At 43.3% G+C, this 24,438-nt stretch overlaps 1 protein-coding gene across 10 annotated transcripts in view; it reads left to right on the forward strand.

Annotated features, from left to right (window-relative positions):
- Positions 1-24,438, forward strand: part of TNRC6A (trinucleotide repeat containing adaptor 6A) — a 44,429-nt gene that overhangs the window by 14,238 nt on the left and 5,753 nt on the right. For 4 of the 10 annotated variants that reach the window (XM_082064439.1, XM_082064440.1, XM_082064434.1 and 1 more), the window contains 14 exons: positions 5,762-6,100; positions 10,142-10,189; positions 12,782-15,367; positions 16,168-16,332; positions 16,496-16,671; positions 16,981-17,061; positions 17,300-17,351; positions 18,384-18,526; positions 19,187-19,324; positions 19,536-19,664; positions 19,775-19,852; positions 20,113-20,323; positions 20,916-20,948; positions 23,025-23,156. In XM_082064439.1, coding sequence (XP_081920565.1) covers positions 5,762-6,100; positions 10,142-10,189; positions 12,782-15,367; positions 16,168-16,332; positions 16,496-16,671; positions 16,981-17,061; positions 17,300-17,351; positions 18,384-18,526; positions 19,187-19,324; positions 19,536-19,664; positions 19,775-19,852; positions 20,113-20,323; positions 20,916-20,948; positions 23,025-23,156 — 4,311 coding nt within the window. The remainder of the gene's footprint in view (positions 1-5,761; positions 6,101-10,141; positions 10,190-12,781; positions 15,368-16,167; positions 16,333-16,495; positions 16,672-16,980; positions 17,062-17,299; positions 17,352-18,383; positions 18,527-19,186; positions 19,325-19,535; positions 19,665-19,774; positions 19,853-20,112; positions 20,324-20,915; positions 20,949-23,024; positions 23,157-24,438) is intronic. The other 6 variants (XM_082064441.1, XM_082064442.1, XM_082064437.1 and 3 more) reach the window with 3 other exon arrangements.

The following is a 24,438-nucleotide window of genomic DNA, read 5'->3' on the forward strand; positions in this document are numbered from 1 at the left end:
TTTCTTTTCATTTTCTCCTTGGAGGCCTGATGTTTACTGATGGAAGTATTAAGTTCCAGCTGCAATGTTATGTTATTATTGAAAGGGTATTTCAGGAAGTTGAGCAGGAATTTAGAAAGTTGTCAGAGGAATGCAAGCCGACGATCCTTCTGAAGAACAGACATTTGGATACAAAACTTTTTGCAGCGGTTTCTATAGGAACAAAATTCGCAGCTTATGTTGCATGTAGCGATTTCATTGTTTCAACAGTTTTGCCTGCTTGTGTTCAGGAAGCAAATTAATGTTTCATTAGTTTCCAAGTTTCCATCACGTTAACGTCTTAAATAATTTATTCTGTGCATGAGCTGAAGATAAAATACAATAGTATAGGATGTCTAAATAATTCAGAATTATGTTCCTTCTTTCAGAAAAGTAGCTGGTTAAGTGGTGGGGGTGGGTAGAGAGGTTATTTTTCGGTTTTAAGCATAGTGAGGTTGGCTCCAAAATGTTGTTTTAGCAAAGGCAGAAGTTGCTGTTGTACCAGCTGAAGTAGCTACCAGTGTACATGCAAAATTATGAAATTACCTTCCGAGGAAGTTAATAGTGCTGATTTTTTTCTCTTATTCAGGATTGGGAATGGAAGTAACAAAGATGATGCTGATATAAATGCTTCTGGTTCGAGTAGCATTTTGATACTGTAGTATTGTCATTAAAAATGCATGTACATCATTCCTGTGAATTTCAAATATTCTAACCTGTCTAGCTTTATACATCTGGTTTTATTGGAAGAGGGAAGAGGCAGTTCTTAGGAGCTGGAGATGAATGTATTATTCAGTTGCTAAGAGGAGGTTTCTCAGCGCAGCAGCTCCCAGCACTGATGTGTACGTCCACAAGTGCCTGCCAAGCGCTCTTGTACCAAGGATTTTAGGAAAAAAAGCAAGTATCATTTGAAAGTCCTTATTTGTTGAGAATACTGTAGAATTGTCAGTTCTTGTGGTATTCCTTCTGGCTTGGCAAAATATGTATTTTTGCTGTGGTTAATGCCAGTGCTATTAAAGACAGACAAATCAATCCGTTTACCCTGAATTTCTCCTAGAACAGGACTCTGCAGGCTGTGCTGCCGCCAGGAGTAGCTGATGATAAGCCAAGTGCTAAAGTAAACGCTATTTCAGAAGAATGTTTGAGTTTTGCAGTGTGTGCTCACTCCAGTAACCGTGGGGTGCTCTGCAGGGTGGGATTTCCTCAGGAGATGAAGTGTCCTTTCGCACACTGTAGTGTAGGTCCGTGGCCCCCCAGGAGGCCTTCACACAGCTGGGGGTGCGGTGGGGTCCTGGGGAGTTACTGGGAGCGGTTTGTGCTTTGGAGCTGAACTCGTGTGCTGAGCTCCCGCGGCGCAGGAGGCACAAAGTGCGACTTCTGCTGCTGAACAGACTCCACTTTGAATCAGCCACTGAAGCGGAAAGTGCTTTAAAAATAGCTGGGTGTGGAATTGAAATCTTTGACTCATATTTCCCACCTTGGAAACTTCTTATTCATTTTCTTCTCTGAGAAGCGAAATTGCCTGAATGCACTACACTAACTCTTCTGGGTTTTGTTGTTTGGGTTTGTTTGTTTTGTTTTCTTTTCACTTGCCTAATTGTGCTTTTCCTGATCAGAAAAAAAAACCTTATGTTACCTTTAAATCTTAAAAACAAATAGCAAAAGTGACCAGAACAAGAAATGCTTGCTGTTAGAATCACCCGTAGGAATGGCACACAGCTCACCTTTGTGCGGATCGTCAGGGGTTAATGAATTGGCAAACAGTTAGATATTTTCCAGATCAGCTCGCTGAGCTTACAGCTGCGGCCATTTTTCCACCACGAAAATTCTAGCACTACATCTTACGTGTGTCAGCCGAACGCCAGGCTGCTCTGCCCGCCCTGCAGCGTCCAGCCCTGCCAGCTGGGGGGTCAGGAGAGACCCCCACCCGTTGGAAGAGGTGGCTCCAGCAGCAGCCGAGGAAACGCTGCCATGCCAGCCCGGGGCTGCTCTTTGTGTGCTTTACTAGACCATTTCATCTTGGGACGCTGATTTTTTGGGCGAGTGCGAAACTGTTTTCCATCTGCATTAAAGTTACTGAAGCAGCTGCCATTTTTTCCTGGCGGGGGAGTTGCGTCCCCGGCCCCGCTCCGGGAGCTCCGGAGCAGTAAAATGACACCATGCTGCTCCTCCATTTTCTAGTGCAATCTGCAGCCTGGGACAGCAACACCAGTTGGAAGCGTCTGTCTCTGGAATCTCTCTGCAAACTCTTAACTGCACCGTCTCCTCCTTTGTGGGTTTGCAGCAGGTTTGTTCTTCGTTAAAATCTGACATTTTTAGTATTCGTTTCTGTAAACTTGCTAGTACTAGTCAAGTAAAGTAACTGTAAGTCTGTTGATATTCTCTTTCTGCCTTAATATGGTTCAAAATCAAATATTGCTGTGCAGAACAAACTTATATTAAACAAGCAACTTGTTTGTAACAAACACAAATATTAAGATAATGATTAAGGGCTGTTAGAAGTTATAGTAGCCATATTGGAATATTAATGTATTATTTATTCTTCTGAGAAGTTGTGGGCCAGAAAATGTTGGACAGGATAAATTGTGTAGCTTAAAACTTGGTTGGTGGTACGTAGGGCAGCGAAGGCAAAGGAATTCCTCTGCGCTGCTCATTAATGTCAGTTTGAAATTAATGTATGAATGTCAGCTGCATGTTCTCTAATAGAACTGTATTGTCTGGTGAGATTTCTGTGTAGTTTTCTGAGCACAGTAGAAGGAATTACCATCTTTGCCAAGGAAATAAATGCATAGAATACATGAAAAAATATAATTTCCTTAAACTGTTGATGAAGTCTTGTTCATGCTGTAGCTTCGGGGCTGGCTTGGCAGGCACACCTGGTTTATTAGTTGCATTCTTTAAAGCTGGAAGTGGTTCCATTGGGTTCTGTTACAATATGCACTTTCTCTTGAAGTATCTTTAATTAGGAAAGTAAAGCGTTAGTTTAGCCGCATTGTGGTACTGTCCTAAACATGCTACTGCAACTCTGGATGTCCCGTGGAGTGTCATAGAAATGATTGTACTTGCTCTGAGAGGGGCGGTTGTGTGGATGGAACCGGTAGTGGAGGCGAACAGAACCTCATTGAGCACGTGATGGGGTGCTGGGTGTTGGATTAAAAAGCTCTTCAAGCAAGGTGTGCTTTCCACTTCAGCTGACAGGAAAAACAAAGCAAGCAGTTCAATAGGTGTACAGCAGGCTGGGGGGTGTATGTGTGTGTGTGTCCCCCCAAGCGGTGCCATGGCTGCGGTGCCATTGCTGCGGCCAGGCTGGTGTCTGTGGTGCTGGCAGCACACGCTGTGGACACAACCGCTTTAACTGGGAACAAGCATTGCTGTCAGGCAGGAGGCACATGGATAGATCAGAAAGTTCTCATTTGGGCAGTAGGTTACCCAGATTGAGGTATGTGATGACTTTTTTTTCATTTCAAAGCTTGTTGCAGTTCCTAGACCACAAAAATGTGTTAAGTGCTTACGCATTAAAATGTTGACAAATTCTTAGCTACTTGCTAAAATAGCAGCCACCCCCAAGGATTAGTAATTTTCAGGTTTTTTAATTCTTTTTAAAACAGGAAAATTTTAAAAGGAATAAATGTAAGTAGATTTGTTTAAGACTACTTCGTATTTGTGAAATTCAGTTTTGAACATAATTTGGTTTTGCATTGTATGCATCAAAACGTTGTGCAAGGAATCAGAATCACCTACTCTCTTGATATAGGTATCAACTGAAATTGATGGAATCTGATATGGCATTGGTGATTTTTTTGTCAACTTGCCAATTTATCTAATAGCTTTTGAACACCGTCTATTCCCTCTTCTCCATGCATTAAATTGCCTTATGCCCTGGCCATTCCTCTCTGTAATTCTGTCCCTCTGCAGTCAGGTGTGAAATGGAGAGCGCGGGGTCCGAGCTGGGGGAGCTGCCGAGGCTGCGGCCTCCTCCTCTTCCTCATCCTCCTCCTCATCCTTCTCCCCTCCAGCCTTCTGTCAGACATGTCTATCTGGCCACCTGTGAAACAAACAGGTCCCCAAGTTTATCTACTTTTCTTATGTAGCCTAAATGTAATATTCCTTTAAAACACAACTAACTCGGTTGCTGATTTTTAGGGGAGATTTTGTTCTAAAGGCCTTCACATTTGTGATTTTCAGAATATGTAGCTGTGTATTATAACAGAAATTTTAAAAAACAGTCATAAGCAGCACTGACAGATTCTTTAAACAGAATTTTAAGGAGTTTATTTTCATTTAATTTTTATTTTGTATTACATCTGTCTGTTCCTGAAAGTGAATGGTAAAATGGTCTTTAAACAAAACAAAAAAAAAATTAAAACTCCAGAGAGCTACATTTTCAGTCCTGCAGGACCAATATTCCTGCTGCTGACATGCTGGAAACTGAAATGGAACAGGGCAGGGAAGAGGCTTAAGGCACTGCTGCTTGGACCCTCAGGCTGTGGATGTTTGGATGCTACCAATGTGCAGAACTGTTCTTGACAATACATATAGTTGTATAGGAACTGAAGGCTGGTGTGTAGAACCAGAGCCGAGCATTACTGAGCTATGCCCTTGCTGGGAGCACAGGAATGCTGTTTCCCTTCAGGAACTTCTAAAACTGCTCGTTTCAGAGATGGTGACCTGACCGGAGGGGACAGTCAGTGCTGCAGGAGCTCCCAGGCGAGTCTTGAGGTGTCTCAGCCAGTTCCATGGTAAATGTAAATAGGCTTTATGGAGGTCTCATCCAAGAAACTGGAAAAGTGCATGAAGACATGAGTAAGAGAAGGGGTTGGGAGTGCAGCTCTGGTGGTGTTTGGGTAGCGGCAGCAGCACAGGGAGCACCCTCGGGCTCACAGTCTCGTCCCACCAGGACAGCCCGTTCACCAGTTCTGCTCCTGAGCCCCTGGCCTGCGGCTCTGCACTGGGGTGGCCTGGGCTGGAGCTGGGGGCTGAGGGAGTCGCAGGTTTCCCTTTATCCAGCATCTGAGTTTGGTGTGTTCACTCACAGTTGACTTCTGAAAATGATTTGACCTTCATCTTGCCCTGAAGTAGCCGTGCTGCCAGGACCGAGCGGTAACGTGGAGCTGCAGTTGCGCGTTTGGCATTTGATCAATGCCAGTGCAGTCCTGCCAAGCTGGGAATGGGGATACCTCTGTCATTAACTATTCCTGCTGGCAATGGATTGGCTTAAGGATATTGATATATTTTCCTTTGGATGTTAAGGATGATAAAGCAGGCGAGTCTTAACAATGTCTTCTTGTTCACCTCTTGTTCTTTTGGGGCAAGACGATAACATTTTCTTTATGCATAAAACTTAAATTTCCCATTGGAGTAAGTTTTTTTGGTGGTGGCGTTTTTGTTAGTACTTCAGTATTTTTTACAATAAAGTTTAAATGCCAAAATAAACTGGCATAGTGCTTATTTGTCAGGAGAAGCTATAGGAAGCTTGTTAGTAGTCGCACACTTTAATAGAGATAACTTTGTTAGGAGTGATAGCAAGACATATTTCTTCTTCCAGATCCTGTGCCATTAAAGCTGTGAGATTACGAGATAATTGAGCTTTTAATGAGGAATGAGTTACAACTTGAATCAGAAGCAAATGTTGCTATTACATCCTATATAAGCACATCTAAGAATATTGACTCAGTCTTCGGTATTTCAAGTTGCTGTTCTTCTGAATAACTTTGTCCAACTCTCTCTTTCTGGGGGGGGGCAGTGCCAGAACAAGCCAAGGCCAGTGTCAGCCAGTCCCAGCCCCAGCCCGGCCCCTCCAGCGGCACTTCCAGCGGAACCAGCACCACCAATAATGCCAAGCGGGCCCCAGCCAACCCCCAGCAGCAGCCTTTGCCTCGATACCCTCCTCGGGAAGTACCACCGCGATTTCGACACCAGGAACAGAAACAGCTTCTGAAACGAGGGCAGCAGTTACCGCTTATAGCTGCAAACCTGGGATCGACTCCTAAAGTATTAAACGGCCAGTCGGGAGGCAGCACTGTCACAAGTAAACAGCCCGTGACCAACGGAGAAGTGCCGAACAGCAGCAAAAAACAGCCAGGTGAGGGGAGGTACCTTGTTTTCTTTCATGAAAATTGAGTCGTTTAAATTCAATTATCAGTGAAATATCTGAGCTAATATTATTTGAATTTTAAATGTAAGCTGGAGCATGATGAGATATTTTCCTGTGTCATAGCTTAATATTAAGCATTGCAGGAGGGTTTCAGCCACTGTTGTGCAAGTTTTGTGCTGACGTGTTAGACACCTGATGGCTCATTGTTCCAGTGGTGCCCAGTAGAATGTCTGTTTCTGGACGGGTGTTGAAGCCAATGTGACCCCTGTGTTCTGAACTTCCTGTCCTATCCAAATAACGATCTGAGCATGGGCATGGTACAAAGCATCTTTTTTGCATCAGATTTTGATAGGTCGCACAGGGAAGGGTCTTCCCAGAGCCTTCTGAACAGCATCTAAAGACACGTTTTTTTCTTGATATCTGGAGGTACAGATCGGGTACAACTTGTTTAGAACAGCAGAGTTACTTTTTCTTGTTAGATCAGAGGTTTTTCTTTTTCATCTACCTGAAGTTTGGTTGTCTTACAAAATAGATCAAACTTTACTTTCATTACTATTACTATCTGAGTATAGCTATCCTTTATTATTTTGGCTTTTTAACATCCTCTTCAAGTACCTTTTTAAGAGCAGTAAACTTATGTGTTATATGTACATCATTTGCATTCAGTGACTGTACTAGCATGGAGTGCAGCAAATTTTGGTGACAATAAGCAGTCTCTTTTTGGTTGGAAAAAAGTAACTTTTTTTTATAGGGATCTAGATTTTCAAAAGGATTTGTTATTAGTGCAGGCTAACACTTAATACACCAGACAAGTACTTTCTTATTTTTATACTTGTGTTTATTTTTTGACATGGACATAGGAGTGAGGGTGTAACTTGTTTTCCCACAAATAGTTTCTTCCGAAACTTTACTGAATTCCCAGAGTTTCTCAAAATCAGTGTTTTATACACTACAAAGGATGTGACTTTGAGCTCCTTTGGTTACAAAAAAAGATTTCCGGAAAGTAGCCTTGATATTTCAAGTTCTAGTTCCATTTGGAGCTGCTCGGTCACTGAATCCTGAAGCAGCAGTATTGAAGGTGGAAGTGAACAATCAGAGCATTGGAAGCAGTTCATCCATGTGCCCCAGGAGGAATGTTTCCGATATTACTTTCCAGTATTATTTTTGTAACATACTGATGGAACTCTTAAACCATTCCAAGAAGTGATTTTTAAGTAGTTCGTGGTTTGGTTTGTTAGTTTGTTCTGCTTCACCTGTATAATTTTCTTCTTGTCTATAGTCAGGTTTAGATTAACCTTTCATACACCCTCTTGCTTCTAAGATGAAGCTTTTCCTCCAGCGTATGCCCTTTACTGGTCAAGCTGTGTGGTAGCAAGTAGTGATTTAAATGAAAAATCACATGTAAATTAGTTTAAGAAATATTACTCTTTCTATAACCTATTAAACCTCCTAATTGTCCCTGGAGGACTTTTTGAGTATACTGGCCTTCATTTCCAATGTTTTTGTGAACACTAGCCCCGTATTGAGTTGGTTGGGTTCCCATTTGTGTGTTGTGTTCTTCCCAGTTTTGCCCAACTTTGTGTTGGGGTGGCCAGTCCTGGAGCTGGGACACGTCACTGTGTCCCATGCGGTGCTGCCACTACAGAGGCAACAGCTTCACCAGGAGCAGTTCTGCGGTTTGAATAATATGTGAGTTATCTGAATAACGTATCTACATGTCCAGCTGGGGACTGAACAGTTCTGGGAGCCCTCAGGCGAGAGGAGGGTTGGCCAAAGCTCCTTCCTTCTTCAGAAGATGGTTGTGTTGTCTGTAGCGCCCTGTGGGGTCCCTGTTGGCTGTGTTGGCCGAGGTCACTGGTTGGGCTGGACCAGAGGGTCCCGAGTCTGTGCGCTGGAAAGATCTGCCCAGCAGTAACATCTCGTTTGGATGGTTTGTCATGTTCTTTGAGAAATGTGGGTAAGATGATAACATAAAGGAGAATAATACCTCAGTGCTAGATTTTTGTCCTGGTTTCAAGATCCTGTGTGCTGAACTGCCAGGGAGGTGATGAGGAGGTGACCTCAGTCCAGAGCACATGGGTGACTTAATGGCTGTTTGGAGCTGAAAGGAAGTCATCGTGTTTGCTGGCCCAGCCTTGCTCTCCCCAGCTCCCCTTGTAGCCTCCAAGAGCAGCTTCTGGGTGCTCTCCTTGTTGTTGTCTCTGAAATTAAAGATCTCAGTACATTTGACTTATCTGTAGATCCCTTCCTAATAAAAGAATGTCCCTATACTGGCCCTTTGGGTTAACAAATTTTATACCTTAACAGAGTATCTTTGAAAATTGTTAAGTACTTGACTTCTTTTCTAGAAGCGTTATTTAATGGATATCGGGATTGGTGTGTGTTTTAGGGCTAAAAGAAAAACTGGAGCTTGAAATGTTGAAGTCAAAATTGCTGGAATGGGTAAGAGCTGCAGTTGCTATATCTGCCATTCCCTGGAGCAGGATCTGTCCCAGTTCAAGACTCGGTCCAGCTGGGTGCTGGGTGCTTTGGAACAGCCAGGGAACACAAGTGCTGCTGAATTTAAAGTCTTCCTCTCATTGCCCTGCCCACACTACTTTTAAAATCTCTACTATTGGAGAATTTTTGAATTATATCAATGGGGAAAAAAAAAAATTCTTGTGTTTTGTGTGGACAATCGTCTTCTGTTTTGAAAATTAACCCACTTTCTTTAGAAGATTAAGAAGGGGTAGACCTGTGGGTTGTTTTTCTTCTGCTGGTTTTTAGGACATTTGGCATATCTTTTTAATAAAGACACGTCAGTGAAGCTCACGCCATGTAGTACTTCTGAAACAGACAGAGTCTTGTGCCAAGCTGGTTATTTTAAGAAATTGACATAAGTAGCTCTTTATCAGAATATTTTCATACCAAATTCAGTTGTTTTATTGAGATTTTCCGCCATGTCTAAACTTTAGGTGAACGGAACGTCTGGAGTGCTGCCTTGGTGCATTTGTTTCCCCCTGTGCTTTGTAACACATCAGAATAGCCAGGTGCTTATTCCACAATGAAATAATTTACACGGTGAACTGCAATATTTGCCAGCACTACCTGCTCCCAGCTGTGGCCAGTGAGGAGAGGACAGAGCCCTTGGGCTCCTGTGTCAGTCCCAGCCCAGGGTTCCCCCTTTGGCGCGGGGGCTTGATCCTCAAAACCGTGGTACAACCGGAGCCTCGGGAAACAAAAGGTTCTTCCTGTACCTTCAGGGTTTTTTCTTGGTTATTACAGGAGCAAGGGAAGGAGTGAGCAGGTAGGATTTGCAGCTAGGAGGGGCAGAGGTTGGTTTTATTCAGGAAACATGGCCTTAAAGTTAACAGCGATGGTCTCCATCTGTAAAATGAGTGAATTTGAAACCTGCACTTTGGTTCCATGTGCTGCCTATAGGACACTGAAGAGGCAGAAGCAATACAAGAGTTGTCAGTGGAAGTTTGTTATCGCACGCTGAGGTTCAGTCAGAGCTGGACCATACTTCACTATTTCTGTTTGCTAAATCACCTGGCAAAAGAATGACTCTCAGCTGGAGAAAGTGTGCCAGTCAGATGAGTTACAGGAACTTGTTTAAGTTTCAGGGCTGACCTCTGAAGTCCTACGTTAGTACAGTCAAAACTTAGCTGGTTTTGATTTCCATTATTAGAAAGTCTTCATCTTATTTTATATAAATCAAACTTCTAAAATTAAGGACATGTTAAGTTGGATAATGAAATGCCAAATGGATGAAAACTAACTAGTACTGGAAATACTTAGTAAAAGCAGCCAAATGGCTGATAAATCACTGTGCAAGCTGCATTTGCTGTCTGTGCTTGTTCCCATGGCATGGGAGAGGCAGCTCAGAACTGCTGCTCACCCCATGCTCACCCCACGCTCATCCCCTGGTTCCAGCCGGCTCCTGGAGCCCTTTCCAGCAGGGCTGCCCAGGGGCTCTGGGGACTGTTCTCAAGGGGCCACTTTACTGCAGTAACACTTCTGTAATTTTCTTGCTTTTTTTTTTTGTAGGCATGCCTCCCATTCGGGACTTGGTGAGCCACTCCCCTAACCAGTCAGGTTAGCTATTTAAATCTCACCTTGGTTCGTACTCTGGGTGTTTGTAGTAGTTATGTGTTTCACGCAACTTTGTCTGATTTTTTTTTTTTTTAATTAATAGTTTTATTCTTTGGCTTATGTTCTTCAATAGCATGTGCTGTGTGAATGACTTAAGTATACTTGCTCTCTGCCATTACATGTTACATTTGGTTAATCGTTTTTAATTTTCAAAAATGCATCAGAATTCACACCAAAAAAGAAGCATTTTTTCCTAAGGACCAAAGGTACAGTAATTGGGCAGGTACAGTGTTGACAGTTCTGTGGGTACCAGTATGTACTGGAACTGGAAAAGGAGATGGGGGCTCAAGATTCAGGCATTTCTTCATTTATGCTTCTCAGTCCTACTATTTAATTTAAACCATGTGATGATTCTTTAAAACAAACTACTGTAGACAATACATACAGGTTCCTGCAAACATTTCCTGCAGGGGTAGCTCATAGCTAGAAAGCGTTAGATTATTAAATTCTAAATTACTGAAAAGATCCTAGCAGATTACTGAATTGTAAGAAACTCAGGTTTGTGTAAGTGTTTTTTTGTCCGAGATTTAAGCAGCAAGAGTTCAGTTGCAGCTTCTAAATAGTTTTGGGAAGAAAACCAAGAGCAACACTGCAGGCTGTTCCTGGCTGGTTTTGCAGTGAACCACTTGTAGGATGTTGTCAACTGTACATTTTCAGTGTTGAGGGTGTTCTTGTGGTGTCTGCCAGGTATGACAAAACAGAGATAATACCTTGTGTATTTAGTATTTCTATACTTTCAGAAGTTCATGGGTTGTGGAGATGCAGACAGGAATATTTCAGAACAGCAGCTCATACTGGAAATCACTCACATGCTTTGTATCCAGGAAAAAGACTGTTAGTCAGGGCAGTTTTGTATGTAATCGGGTAAAATCCTGGATGACTGAAAATTAATCATTATGTGCTGTTTGTGTATCTGCTCGTTACAAACTCTTTCTTGCGTTGTGGTTCCTACTGAACCTCAATTCCTGCAGTTCTTTCCAGCTCCCCCCGTCCTTGTTTCTCGCGTCATGGTTCCGATTGAACCCCAATTCCTTCAGCTCTCTCCAGCTCCCCCCGCTCCCCCATTGCAGTGGCTGATCCTGCTCTGGGCTGCTCCAAGCCGCTGCTCTTCAGGCAGGGTGTTTGGCTTGATTCTTTATCACTGGAGCCTGAATAAAACTGATATTGATTAAAAATAGACCAGAACTTGTTGTGCATCAGTGTAATACTCAGTAAACTATCCACAGTAACTTAAATATCAGCTGTTTATCAGTTCCTATGTGTTGGGAATTGTAGCGTTTTGTCACTGTTAGCTCTGTCTGTTAAAGCGAACAGGTACAATTTCATGAAGGTGTTTGGTCAAAGCGACTGCACCTTCCAGTCTGATGTAAGAAATGTGCTGTAAAATCCTCTAGGAGTGAGCAGGAGCTGTAAAACCTCTGTTCTCTTTTCTCTAGATACATATATTTTGAATATTCAAAGTAGAGGCAAAAAAAGGGAATGTTACAAAGAAAAGTCAACATTTTCTTTTGTTGAAACCCCATGTGTTTTAATGGGCAGAGCGGTGCAGCTTGCTGTGTACCCAGCCATCAGGCGTATACTAGTGTGGTTATTCTTTCAGCTCAGGCAAATACTGAGCGAAAACACTTCACTGGCATTTTGTACTTGTGTTCTGTTGCCAACTTCATTACTATTTTTCACATGCTTCACACTTCCACAGCCTCATCTTGTGTTGCACCTGTCTGGCTGTGTTTTGATGGAACAGTTGCGGGGGAGTTCTCTGCAGTGAGGCTTCAGACATAGGAGATGAAAATTGATAGTACTTCTTTTGTAGCAAATACTCCTCGGAGCCTGTATTTAACTATGAAATGTTTATAAGTGAATTAGGATGTACGGCTTCTTGACTCCCAGACATGATCAGCTTATTTATTGAAAAAGAAACAGTAGTTCTCATATAAATGAAAATGAGAAGTATCAGTTCAGCTACTGCACTTAATCTGTACTTCTGCAGGAGCTAAACTTCACATTGGTCGTGTGCGTTTTTTATCCGATTGTTGTTGTATAAAACATAGTGTCTTAAATAGCTTGTACTTAGAAATCATATGTCATGTATTTTAATGGTTTTGTGGGTGTGTGCATTTCTCTGGCTGTTGTCATACAGCAATTGGTACTGCTAGGTCGGTTGAATATCCTGGTTAGATTTCTGCTTTTCGGAATGTCTTTGTTTTTCTATAGTATATTAGGTTTTCATGTGTATGTTTTTACAAAATACTTTGTATATGGTGCTATAGAGTATTTTTAAAAAGTGTACCTCTAGGAGTGGTTCTTCATGCTGTTGTGAGTGCGGCTGTGTGTGCTGGTGTAAGTGGTATGGGTGACGCGTGTTCTCAACGTCTGTACTCGGAAGCTTTCTCTGACATCTTCAGTGACCCTAGTGTTAAAATAAGCAAAATAATCCTCGCCTTAGTATCTTGAGACTATTTTACCTCTTCTGTTTAATGAAGTAATAATATTAAATTTATAAGCATGCTTTTGGACTTTCCTTCTTCTCTTTAGATCTGAACCACAGTGCTCTAGGATCCCATTATGAAAATTCCCACTGGGGACCAGTCTCTTCAAATAGCGACTCCAGCACAAACTGGGACAAAGTTATTGTAGACGGCTCTGACAAAGAAGCATGGCCATCAATCACGGGCAGTGACCCAGAGCTGACTTCAGAATGTATGGACACTGACTCTGCCTCTAGCTCTGGCTCAGAGAGAAACCTCGTTATCATGGCTTCAGGGAGCACAGGTGGTGACAATGATGGCATTCGTAACGGCATTGGACACGGTTCTCAAAATAAGTTTGTGGTTGGTAGCAACAGCAATAATGTGGGCAATGGAAGTATTAATGGGCCATGGGGTTTATCCCATGGAACCATAATAAGCACATGTCAAGTTTCTGTGGATGCTCCTGACAGCAAATCTGAAAGTAGCAACAATAGAATGAATGCTTGGGGCACCATAAACTCTTCATCAAATGGAGGGTTAAATCCAAGCACTTTGAATTCGAATGGCAACCATGGTGCCTGGCCTGTACTGGAGAACAATGGACATGCCCTGAAAGGGTCTGTGGGTGGTAGCGCTGGCACAAGTATTCCGTGCAGTACCATAGGTCAGATAGCGAATAGCCAGAGTATTAACTCGAAAGTGGGTGGTTCAGCCCATGGTTCCTGGGGAAGCCTTCAGGAAAATTGTGATTCTGAAGTAAATGGTACAAGGAAGGTTTCATTCAGTGGGCAACCTCAAAACCTTAACACTGAAATGAATGGACCAAATAACACTACTAACTTTATGACCTCTAGTTTACCAAACTCTGCTGGTTCAGTGCAGATTAACGAACTGCCTAATAATACAGGGCATGGGGCCTGGCGTGTGAGCACAATGAATCATTCTCAGATTCAGGCCTCTCCAGTTACAAATGGCACTTCCATTTCTCATCTTAGCAACGGTGAGGCGAAAAATGGTGGCTCTTACGGTACTACATGGGGTGCCTATGGTTCTAATTACTCTGGAGACAAATGTTCAGGCCCAAACAGCCAAGCTAATGGTGACACTGTGAATGCAACTCTAATGCAGCCGGGCATGAGCGGGCCTGGCAGCACTACCTTTCCAATGAACGGGAATAAAGGAGGAGGGGTGTGGGAGGCAGGGCCAGGCAGCTCCCCGAATGTGCCTTGGGGAGCTGGAAATGGGGCCAGTGCTGGTGGGAGTAGGAGAGGATGGGGCAACCCTGCCCAGAACGCTGGTACCACCATTTCAAACGGGGAATGGAGTAAACTGCCCCCTAATCAGCATTCCAGCGAAGGTGTGAATGGCAACAGCAGGAAGTTTACAAATGGGTGGAAATCTGCTGAGGAGGATGAGCTCAACAGCCAGAGTTCTGCTGCTTCTCAGGTCACTGAGCAGAGCAGCGCGTGGGCCAAAACAGGTACTGGGGACAGTGAAGGTAGTTCGGAGAGCACTGGATGCCATGAAGACAGAGTAACTACAGAAGGACAGAGTCGGGAGAGAAGGAAAGTTGACCAGCATACGTTACTCCAAAGCATAGTGAACAGAACTGACTTAGATCCACGTGTCCTTTCCAACTCTGGTTGGGGACAGACTCCAATCAAACAGAACACTGCCTGGGATACCGAAACGTCACCGAGGGGGGAAAGGAAAACTGACAATGGGACAGAGGCCTGGGGGGGCTCTGTGACACAGACTTCCAGCTCAGGGGGGTGTGTGGATAGACCTAGCCCTAATAATAACGATACCTCATCTGTATCAGGGTGGGGAGATCCAAAGTCTGCTACAAGGTGGGGAGACTCCAAAGGGTCAAACAGCCAAGGGGGGTGGGAGGAAGATTCTGCTGCTACAGTAATGGTCAAGAGCAATCAATCATGGGGAAGTGGCAAAGAGGAGAAGTCGTCTTGGAATGACGCTCAGAAGATCAAACAGGGATGGGGAGACGGACAAAAGGCCAGCCAGGGTTGGGCAGTTTCTGCCGGTGATAGCTGGGGCGAAAACTCACGAAGTAACCATTGGGGTGAGGCTAAGAAATCCAGTTCGGGAGGTAGTGACAGTGACAGATCAGTATCTGGTTGGAATGAGCCAGGTAAATCAAATTCTGTCACTTGGGGAGGTAATAATACAAACCCAAATAATTCTTCAGGATGGGATGAGCCTGCAAAGTCTAATCAGAACCAGGGCTGGGGAGACCCTCCTAAACCTAATCAGCCTCAGGGCTGGGGGGATTCATCCAAGCCAATCAACTCTCCAGAATGGAACAAACCCGACGTTGGCTCCTGGGGAGCTCCGGCTGCCAGCACCAAAGCCCCGGGCTCCGGCTGGCTGGGGGGGCCCATGCCAGCACCAGCCAAGGAGGAGGAACCCACCGGCTGGGAGGAGCCGTCCCCCGAATCCATCCGCCGGAAAATGGAAATTGATGATGGAACTTCTGCTTGGGGTGATCCAAGCAAATACAACTACAAAAATGTGAATATGTGGAATAAAAATGTCCCAAACAGTAGCAGCAGTTCAGACCAGCAAGCACAGGTACATCAGCAGCTACTGTCTTCAAGTGCCATGTCTAGCAAGGAGAGCAGTTCGGGTTCTGGTAAGACTTGCTTTCATGCAAATTTGAATCTTTTGATAATTGTAAAACAGTTATTTTGTTCTTGCTTCATATAACAGTAATTTAGTTTCAAAGGGGAAAGTGCTAGTGAAGTACTGGTTTTATTTGTAAAAAAGTAACAGCAGTGCTCATAGATACTTGATATTTTTATGCAGATTGAAAGATCTGTTACAGTTTAGAATAGCTTGAGTAATAAAGACTAGACAGCTCTACTTAAATTCTGGGGTGTGGGAACACAGAGAAATTATTTCAAGTAGTATCTGAAGATCAAAAGTATTTTTCATCATTAGGTTCTAAAACAATTAAAACTTAACGTTGCCAAAGAGCCCTCCCAGACCAGCGCTAGGCTGCTGTGGGCAGGTGGAGGGTGATGGTTTGATACCGACTCAGGATCAGGCTTTCTGATCTTGCAGTTTGAGAGCCCTGAATAATGACGCAGAGCGGCTCGCATGGTGTTCAGGAAGTGGTTTGTTTGTGCTCTCTTTTTCAGCTGCAAAGAGGAATAGCTTAAATGAGCAGCTTGTAGGAACTTAGTATCTTAGAAATTTGTGGTGGTATCAGAATGTAATTCTTTACATATGCAACTTGTATTTGAGGTGAGGGGTGTCAATGGAACAGCTTGCTGTTGTAATAATTACTTTCACACAGAATGTAAATGTGTACTAATATGCTTTTTATTGTATGTTATGGGTCTAGAAAGGCAAACGCTTGAGTCTCTTTAGATAGATAGCCTTTTAAATGCTGTTTAAAAATGTGCCAGTAACTTGTACTGCTCTACAAAGGTTGGGGAGAGCCTCCTGCTCCAGCCACTACTGTAGATAACGGGACTTCTGCGTGGGGAAAGCCCATGGACACCGGCACCAGCTGGGGAGAGCCCATCGGCGACACCGCCGGCACCTCTGGCTGGGGAAACGCTGCTCTGGGGCAACAGGCTCCAAATAAACCCGGTGAGTGAGTCCTGCGCCAGCTTGGAGGATGGTGAAATACTGCTCCAGAAGCTTTACTTTTTGAGGTCTTTTTTATCTTGAAGTTAACGTAAAGCTAACTTGTGTCTTAAGAGCAATCAGTTGCTACTGAAATGTTAACATGCTGGATTTTTTTCCCACCCAGGGCCTAAATCTATGCAAGATAGTTGGTGTGGAGATGATATGCAGCTGACGGGCAGTCGTCAGACCAGCTGGGAGGAAGAGGAGGATGTAGAGATTGGAATGTGGAACAGCAGTTCTTCACAAGAAGCTAACCCGTCTTTGAATTGGCCACCATATATGAAAAAAATGCCCACAAAGGTAATTCTGGCCTGTGAGATGGATGTCAGGCCCAAACCTAAGGATGCAAGTTGGCCATGGAGAGGAGAAAATTTTAAAAAGCAGCGAGGTTCCTGAGCGCTGCTGCTCTCCTGCTTGGTAAAATAATCCCCAGAGGAGGTTGAGTCAAGATTTTTGCACTGTTGTCACTTCTAAAAGCGAAGTCAGAACAGATTGCTGCACCGAGTACCATTAAGCTTTAATCTTCATTCATAACATTTTATGATGTAATTTAAGCGGTAGGTGGTAAACATCTTCTGAGTATCACAGGAATTCCTTTCTATTTTTAAGGGAATAATGAAAGGTGGAAATAAGCAAGACGAAACATGGATCAATCCATTCATTAAGCAATTCACGAATCTCAGTTTCTCAGTAAGTATTTCCCTTCACCTGGCTTTACCACTGCCTTGGAGTGCTGGTTAGAATGCACCAGGGGTGTTCAGTGGAGTAACTGCAAAAGAAAATGCTTCAAAACAGCATCTGACTTGTCTTGATTTTTTTCCTTGAATTGAATTAGCTTGAATTGAAATAGTATATATGAATCTCTTTGGTTTAACTTTAAAAAATATTATTAAATAATGATGATTCATTTTATTACTTATTACTTCAGAGAGAATCACCAGAAGAAACCATACAGAGCAATAAGATGGACATGTCTGGAGGTAAGAACAGGAGAACCTAGCTGGGCTTTATTGCTTTCCTTTCCAGTCTCTCTTTTAGTTTAATTCCTTCTGTAAATTACTTTTTCAAAACTATATATAATATATATAGTTATAGCTATATATAGTTAAATATACTTTTCACGAAAGAAAAGGAATACCCTTGTAGAGGGAAAAAATAGCGCGTGTGAGTAACGCTACACACCTGAATCGTCTGGTTGCTCTAGTAATATTATCCCTAAATCAAGCAGAGCTTATGTATTAAGCTGACACGACAGAATGTTTGCAGGGTGGGCGGGTTGGTTTCTGCAGTGTGAGTGTCTAGATTGCCTTCTGGATACCTTCACCAAACATACACAGAAACGTTCCCAATACCACGCTCGGTTGTCATGGTTCATTCTTGGAAACAAATTTTCAGTTCTAAGAACTGTATTAATACTGAACAATTATTTTAGAAATGTTTAAACCTGAGTATAAAATTATTTGTGAGCAGTTTTAGCTTTATTTGAATCTGTTGAGTTTTGTGATTCCTCTAGCTAATAAAAAACAGTACAATTTTTGAATACATTAATAACAATATATTATAACAATAGGGTACTTAATTAAAAGTAATTGTAACATTGCAGTGTTTATTGTAGTTTGATACTACTTCAAAGCAAAGACAATGCTTATTGCTGCTAAAAATAAGAGTTGCATTCACAACTGGAAACTCAAGTTTAAACAATTATACTTTCTTGTTTTTAAGGGAAAACTGAGAATAACATTTGGTGAAGCTTAGCAAAATCTGGTGACACTTGGCTGATTCCAAGTTTTAAGTTGTCTGTAGCCATCGATTTGTAGTGTTTCCTTTCCCTTTTCAGTAAAGCCCAGATAGTTTAAAGCTGAACTGATGTTTTCTTATATTATAAAAGGATGTTTTCTTTTGTTAGTATGTAGCTTGAGAGCAGCACTAGGTCAGCCCGTCCTAAGCATGAACTGGTTTCGGAAAAGTTAATCACCCTGCAGTGTAGTAGTCGCATCTCTTGCCTCTCATAGGGTTATTGCAAGACAAGCGGATGGAGATGGATAAGCATGGCCTGGGGGTTGGAGATTACAATCGTGTGGTTGGAAAAGGCCCCGGTTCTCGTCCTCAGATTTCCAAAGAGTCTTCCATGGATCGCGGTCCTTACTTCGATAAGGTCAGTGGGTGTCTTGGTGGTGGACACTTCTGACCTCCCTTGACTCTGCATTCTTAGTAGTTACTGTCTGCTCCTCACCTTTCTGCCTTGAGTGGAGAGGAAAGTTAGGGCTTTCTTGTTAATCCCTAAGATATACTTGGTTCTTTTTAACATACTGATATAATAGTAGCACTTTCTGCAGCCCGTTTGCAAATAACTAACCTGATCTCTTTTGTTTTCTGCCTGTTTCCTGCTGGTGCTGGACTGTCCTGTGACTCTTCCCTTCTGTGCCCGGCCATGGTTTCTCCCTCTGCTTGCTTGCTGACTGGTTGTTGCGCCTCGGTTTGTCTGTCCCATCAGGATGGCATTGTAGCAGACGAGTCCCAAAACATGCAGTTTATGTCCAATCAAAACATGAAGCTTCCCCCTTCAAATAATGCACTACCTAACCAAGCCCTTGGCTCCCTAGCAGGGCTGGGTATGCAAAACTTGAATTCTGTTAGACAGGTAAGGCTGTGTGCATATCCTTGGCATGTTACTTGACAGCATTTAATACCTTTTGATTTAACATCCTAGCTACCGATGTGTTTGATACGTGTTTAATTTCTAATTCAAATGTTAGGGGGGTGGGAGAAGCAGCACGAGAGGTTCATTGTCACTAACTGTGCGTCCTCTCCCCAGAATGGCAATCCCAGTATGTTTGGTGTTGGTAACATAGCAGCACAGCCCAGGAGCATGCAGCAGCCTCCAGCACAACCTCTTAATTCATCTCAGCCTAATCCACGTGCTCAAGTGCCTCCTCCATTACTGTCCCCTCAGGTAATTGACTATATAGAACATTCTATGTATAAACTACCAAAACACTGCTTCAGAAAATTGCGTTTTGCTTATTGTTGTTGCCGATACTTAACTCTGTAAATAATTGAAAACATATTTGGCTCTGTCAGTGTTTCAGAAACAAGGTAACTGTCAACAGGAGGTTAAGATATTCTACATCTGGTCTAACTCTTCGCACTGGTCCATTTTGCAGGTTCCAGTATCATTACTGAAGTATGCACCAAACAACGGTGGCCTGAGCCCACTTTTTGGCCCACAACAGGTAGCCATGTTGAATCAACTGTCCCAGTTAAACCAGCTTTCTCAGATCTCCCAGTTACAGGTAAGCTAACAAAGCCAGTCACCCTGTGTTCTGGTTGAAAGTCTAAGTAGAGACTTACGTCAGCTATAAACTGTTCTTAAAAAAAACCACCACAAAACACTGTCTCGTAGCGGTTGTTGGCTCAGCAGCAAAAAGCGCAGAATCAAAGAAGCATGCCTTCTGGTGGTCGTCAACAGCAGGAGCAGCAGGTAAAGAAACATGTTTATTATTAACTTTTCAAACTATCCTCAAAAACTGATTTTCTTCCTGAGCCGCATTTCTTGTTACAAATTGTATTGAAGTGTGCGAGAGTGAATGGGGTTTTGGCAAGTTTAACGGAGTGACTTAGCTTAATGCTGGGGTTTTGCTGTGCTTGGCTGTGTGGAACCCAGAAATGTGCTTCATTATCTTTCTTTAAATGTGGAAAAGCTTTTGCTTATTTATAGTGTAACTGCTCTGGTTTTTTAAGGGTCGATCTCTTAGTATGCAGCAACAGATGATGCAACAGTCCCGTCAGCTTGATCCAAACCTGTTAATGAAGCAGCAAACTCCACCCTCTCAACAGCAGTCACTCCACCAACCCTCCATGAAATCTTTCCTCGAGAACGTCATCCCCCACGCTACTCCTGAGCTGCAGAAAGGGCCATCACCAATAAACGCGTTCAGCAGCTTCCCGATAGGTGGGTGTCTCCGCGCTCATTTCATACAGTCACTGAGTGCTTGTGTGACACACTGCGTTTCTTTTCATGTCTCCTGCCTCCTCTGAAAACAATAGTGATTGTAATCCTGGTAGCACTTATGATTTTAATGGAAGTAGTAATTCCTTCTGGGGCTTATCCAGTAACCTGTGTTCACCAAAGAACTTTTTTCACAAGTAGTTCATTCCCAGAAGTTGACTGCATTTCAGTGCAAAATATTTTCCATTTTTGAAGAAGGTCTGTCTTGTTTTATTTCTTTTTTATCCTCTGGGTCCCGAAGGATGACACAAAGTCCTTTTGCAGTTATGATTCCTGGAGCTAAAGGACTTTTAGAAGTAGAATCCATACAAATAATCCATTTGTGTGATCTCATTTCTTTGGATTTTAAAATTTTTTTCAATGAGTCTGGAATTGCATAGGTAGAACAAAATGTTTATTTCCCTTTTAGTGGTTTTGTCCAGGAGAGAAAACTTGTAGCTCTGCATTTTTAAAGAATGGTTGTCTCATTTCAGGCAAAAGGTCTGAATGTTCATAAATACAAACATCTCCTGTTTCTTTCTCCCTACATTTCCAGGCTTCTGTCCAATTTCTACTTCAGAAATTCCAGGCTTGTATATTTTCTCCTTACTTTAGGTCCCTTTTTAATGCTGCCTTACACTTACTACAACTGTTTACCATTTTCCTCTTGTTCCTTATCCCTGTTTTTTTCCTCCTCTTCAGTTTGCTTTTCTTCTATGTTATTCTAATCGGGTCCTTTCCGTTGGGCTGATTTCCTTTGCATCCTCACTGCCCTTTGTAGCAAAGCCTGTGCGATGGAGCCGCTGCTGCCCGCCGTGTGCTGCAGGCGGGTGTCCATGGGGACAGGCCATGCTGTGCTGCATGTGCCACCCGGGGCTTGTGCTGTGGCCAGTCCTGGCTCCAGGCTGCTGCTGAGGAGCTTCTGCTGCTGCTCAGCGTTGGGATCTACCAGCTGCGTCCATTCCAGGGGCAAGCTGTACACATGGAGTTCGTTTAGCTATTAGAGACGTTATGTGAGGCCTAATGAAAGGAATATTTAACTTTCTCACCAAACTTCCTGCTGAGTAATTGCATCCTGCCTACATTGGGTTCCTTTCTGTTTCATTTCTTGAGTGGAATTGTTGTGTACTGTTAAATAGCTGCTTTCTCGCCTTAATCCTTGCCACATTTCAGGAATCTGCAGTGCATGTAGGATGGCTTTGAGATCCCTCAGGAATCAGCTGCAGTATCTGTGAGGATCCTCGGGGATCCCTTTGGGGTGGTGCTGTGTTTTGCTCAGTGCCACGCAGCCCTGCGCTCGCTCCCAGGCATGAGGAGAGGAGCGGGAAGAAGTCAACCTCACATACTGAGATACAGGAGGTTTAATAGGATAGAAAAGGAAGGGAAAATAGTCATAATAACGAATATACAAAGCAATGCAATGGCTTCCCACCTGCTAACTGGTGCCCAGGCAGTGTCTGAGCAGCAGCCCCTGCCAGCTCCCCCATCTCATGTACCGAGTGTTACGTGTCCCTGGGCTCAGGTGGGGTCAGCTGTCCCGTGTCCCCTCCCAGCTCCTTGTGCACCCCCAGCTTCCTCCCTGAAGGGGTGAGCAGCAGAAAAGGCCTTGACGCTGTGGAAGCAGCTCAGCATCCAGCTGACTACAGCATCCCTGTTTTCTAATCCTCAGTCCAGAACACAGCACCATACCAGCTGCTAGGGAGAAAAGCAGCTATCCCGGGACAGCCGGCTAGTGATATGAGCAACTGGAGCCACATGCAGTCCACAAATAAAAGCTTAAGGGTAGAAATAGTCGGTTGCTGGAGTGTCTTCACCCTTTAGTGAAGAATTGAGCCCTGCAGTCCATGGAGGCCCACGGGGAGCAGGGGATGCCCGAAGGAGGCTGTGACCTGTGGAAGGGACCCACGCTGGAGCAGTTTGTGAAGAACTGCAGGCCATGGAAGGACCCACGTGGAGAAGTTCCTGCAGAACTGTCTCCCGTGGGTGGGACCCCACGCTGGGGCGGGGGAGGAGTGTGAGGAGGAAAGAGCAGCAAAGGCAACATGGTGAACTGACCACAACCCCTGGTCCTGTCCCCCTGCGCTGCTTGGCGGGGAGGTGGAGAAATCAGAGTGAAGTTCAACCCAGGAAAAGAAGCTAGGTGTGGGGGAAGGTGTTTTAAGATTTACTTTTTATTTCTTATTGCCCTACTCTGATTTGATTTGAAATAAGTTAAATGAATTTTCCCCAAGTTGAGTCTGTTTTGCCCATGACGGTAATTGCCAAGTGATCTCCCTGTCCTTATCTCGGCACACAAGCCTTTTGTGATACTTTCTCTCCCCTGCCCAGCTGAGGAGGGAGTGATAGAGCAGCTTTGGGGGTCCCATTAGAAATGCCACATTTTTTAGATGTTGACATTTGCGTTTCTCTGGCTTCCTCAATGGCTCCTTCTACTGACATTTCTGCATGAAGAACCAGCTGAGAGCTCGGAGCGCTTTGCATCGCTTAGCTTAGCTGCTGTCTGTAGTAAGTTCACTGTATTCAATGCTAGAATGTTTCTCAAAAACAGACTTAGAAGCATGAAATAACCATAGTAATATGCTCTTAAATGTTTATTAGGGCAATAGTGGTAATTAGCAGAAGAAAAACATTGAGTCTGTGTTTCATAAGGTCTGTATGTTTTTAGGAATGAACTCAAACTTGAATGTAAACATGGATATGAACAGTATTAAAGAGCCACAATCTCGGTTGAGGAAATGGACTACAGTAGACAGCATTTCTGTGAACACATCGTTAGATCAAAACTCCAGCAAACATGGTATGTTGAACATGTCATTACCCATCAGATTTTCACGTTCCAGGTATAAAATGGTTTGCTGTATTTAGGTCTGTAGTTGTAACAACTGTGGTGCCTTTGGCTGTCAGAGTTCGTGTTGTGCTGAACTTGACTCACCTTGTACACAGCCCATGGCTGTTCTTTGAATGTCCTTAAGTGATCTTGTGACCAGATTTAGTAGAAGCATTGTGCAGGATTCCTTTTTAACCAAACATTTCTTTAAGTGTGACTGCTGCCACTAAGTTTACCTTGGTCTGGATTGGAATGCTTCATATACTTTTAAAAACAAAAGCTTTAGATTTTGTAGTTTTCTTTCCCCCCACCCTTCTGGCCTTAAGGTGATTTGTGGGGATTTACCTCGGTGTGCAGACATTCTGGTCACATCCGACATGTTTAGTTGCAGGTTTTGGTTATGAATGTGTACGTTTGCATCCTAAAAGTGGGGAGAGCTTAGAAGGGATAGACTAAGAGCATTGCTGTACGTAGTTTTAGTGTAGGTGGGCTTGGTTTCTTTGTATTTCACTCCAGTAATCAGGATTCATATGACATTTCAACTGTTTCAGTTGCTTGAAATCTCATCCAGTAAAAATCTGAGTCTATGGCACAAAGGTTCTGTTTCTAAAGATAGTTATAGAATGTCTCTAGTCTCCTGTTACTGTTCAGTCTTCAGATTGTTTGGATATTTTTAGAGTTGTCAGCTGGTTTAGTACTGTGAAATAAGTTGCTGCCTTAAGCATCTAGTGGATCTGTCCTGTACTGCACTGGGAACCTCCGCTGGCCGTGCAGATGAGTGCAGGTCAGAGCCGGGGTTACTCCAGCGGGGGGTAATGTTTTCTGAAGAGTGTTAGCAATTTAATTATTTGAACTCCATATTGCATGGAATCACTAGTAAAAGTCATTCCCTTGGAAATGTAGAATATCTTTGGCTTTGCTGTCTAGTAACTTTTTGAATTTTTCCTTACAGGACTTGAACAGAATCAAATTGATTCTGTACGGTGCTTTCCTTCCTTGCTCTGCCTACAGGGATTTGTTTTCTCCATCCCCCGTGCCCCCCTCCTTCCAGCAATCTGAGTAGAATTTACAGAGTTTTGCAGTAGCTCACAAGCCCTCCCGTCATGGAATAGATTCACTACCCCTGTTACCCAGCTGTGCTTTCACAGAATGCTCTTACCCTCTTGAATTAATATTTTACTTAAGATTAAAAGATTATTCTTATGGTTTTCTCCTGAATTATTCAGAGACATTTCATTTTAGATTCTATAAT

Source organism: Streptopelia decaocto, assembly GCF_964273445.1.
Source record: "Streptopelia decaocto genome assembly, chromosome: 13".
NCBI lineage: Eukaryota > Metazoa > Chordata > Aves > Columbiformes > Columbidae > Streptopelia > Streptopelia decaocto.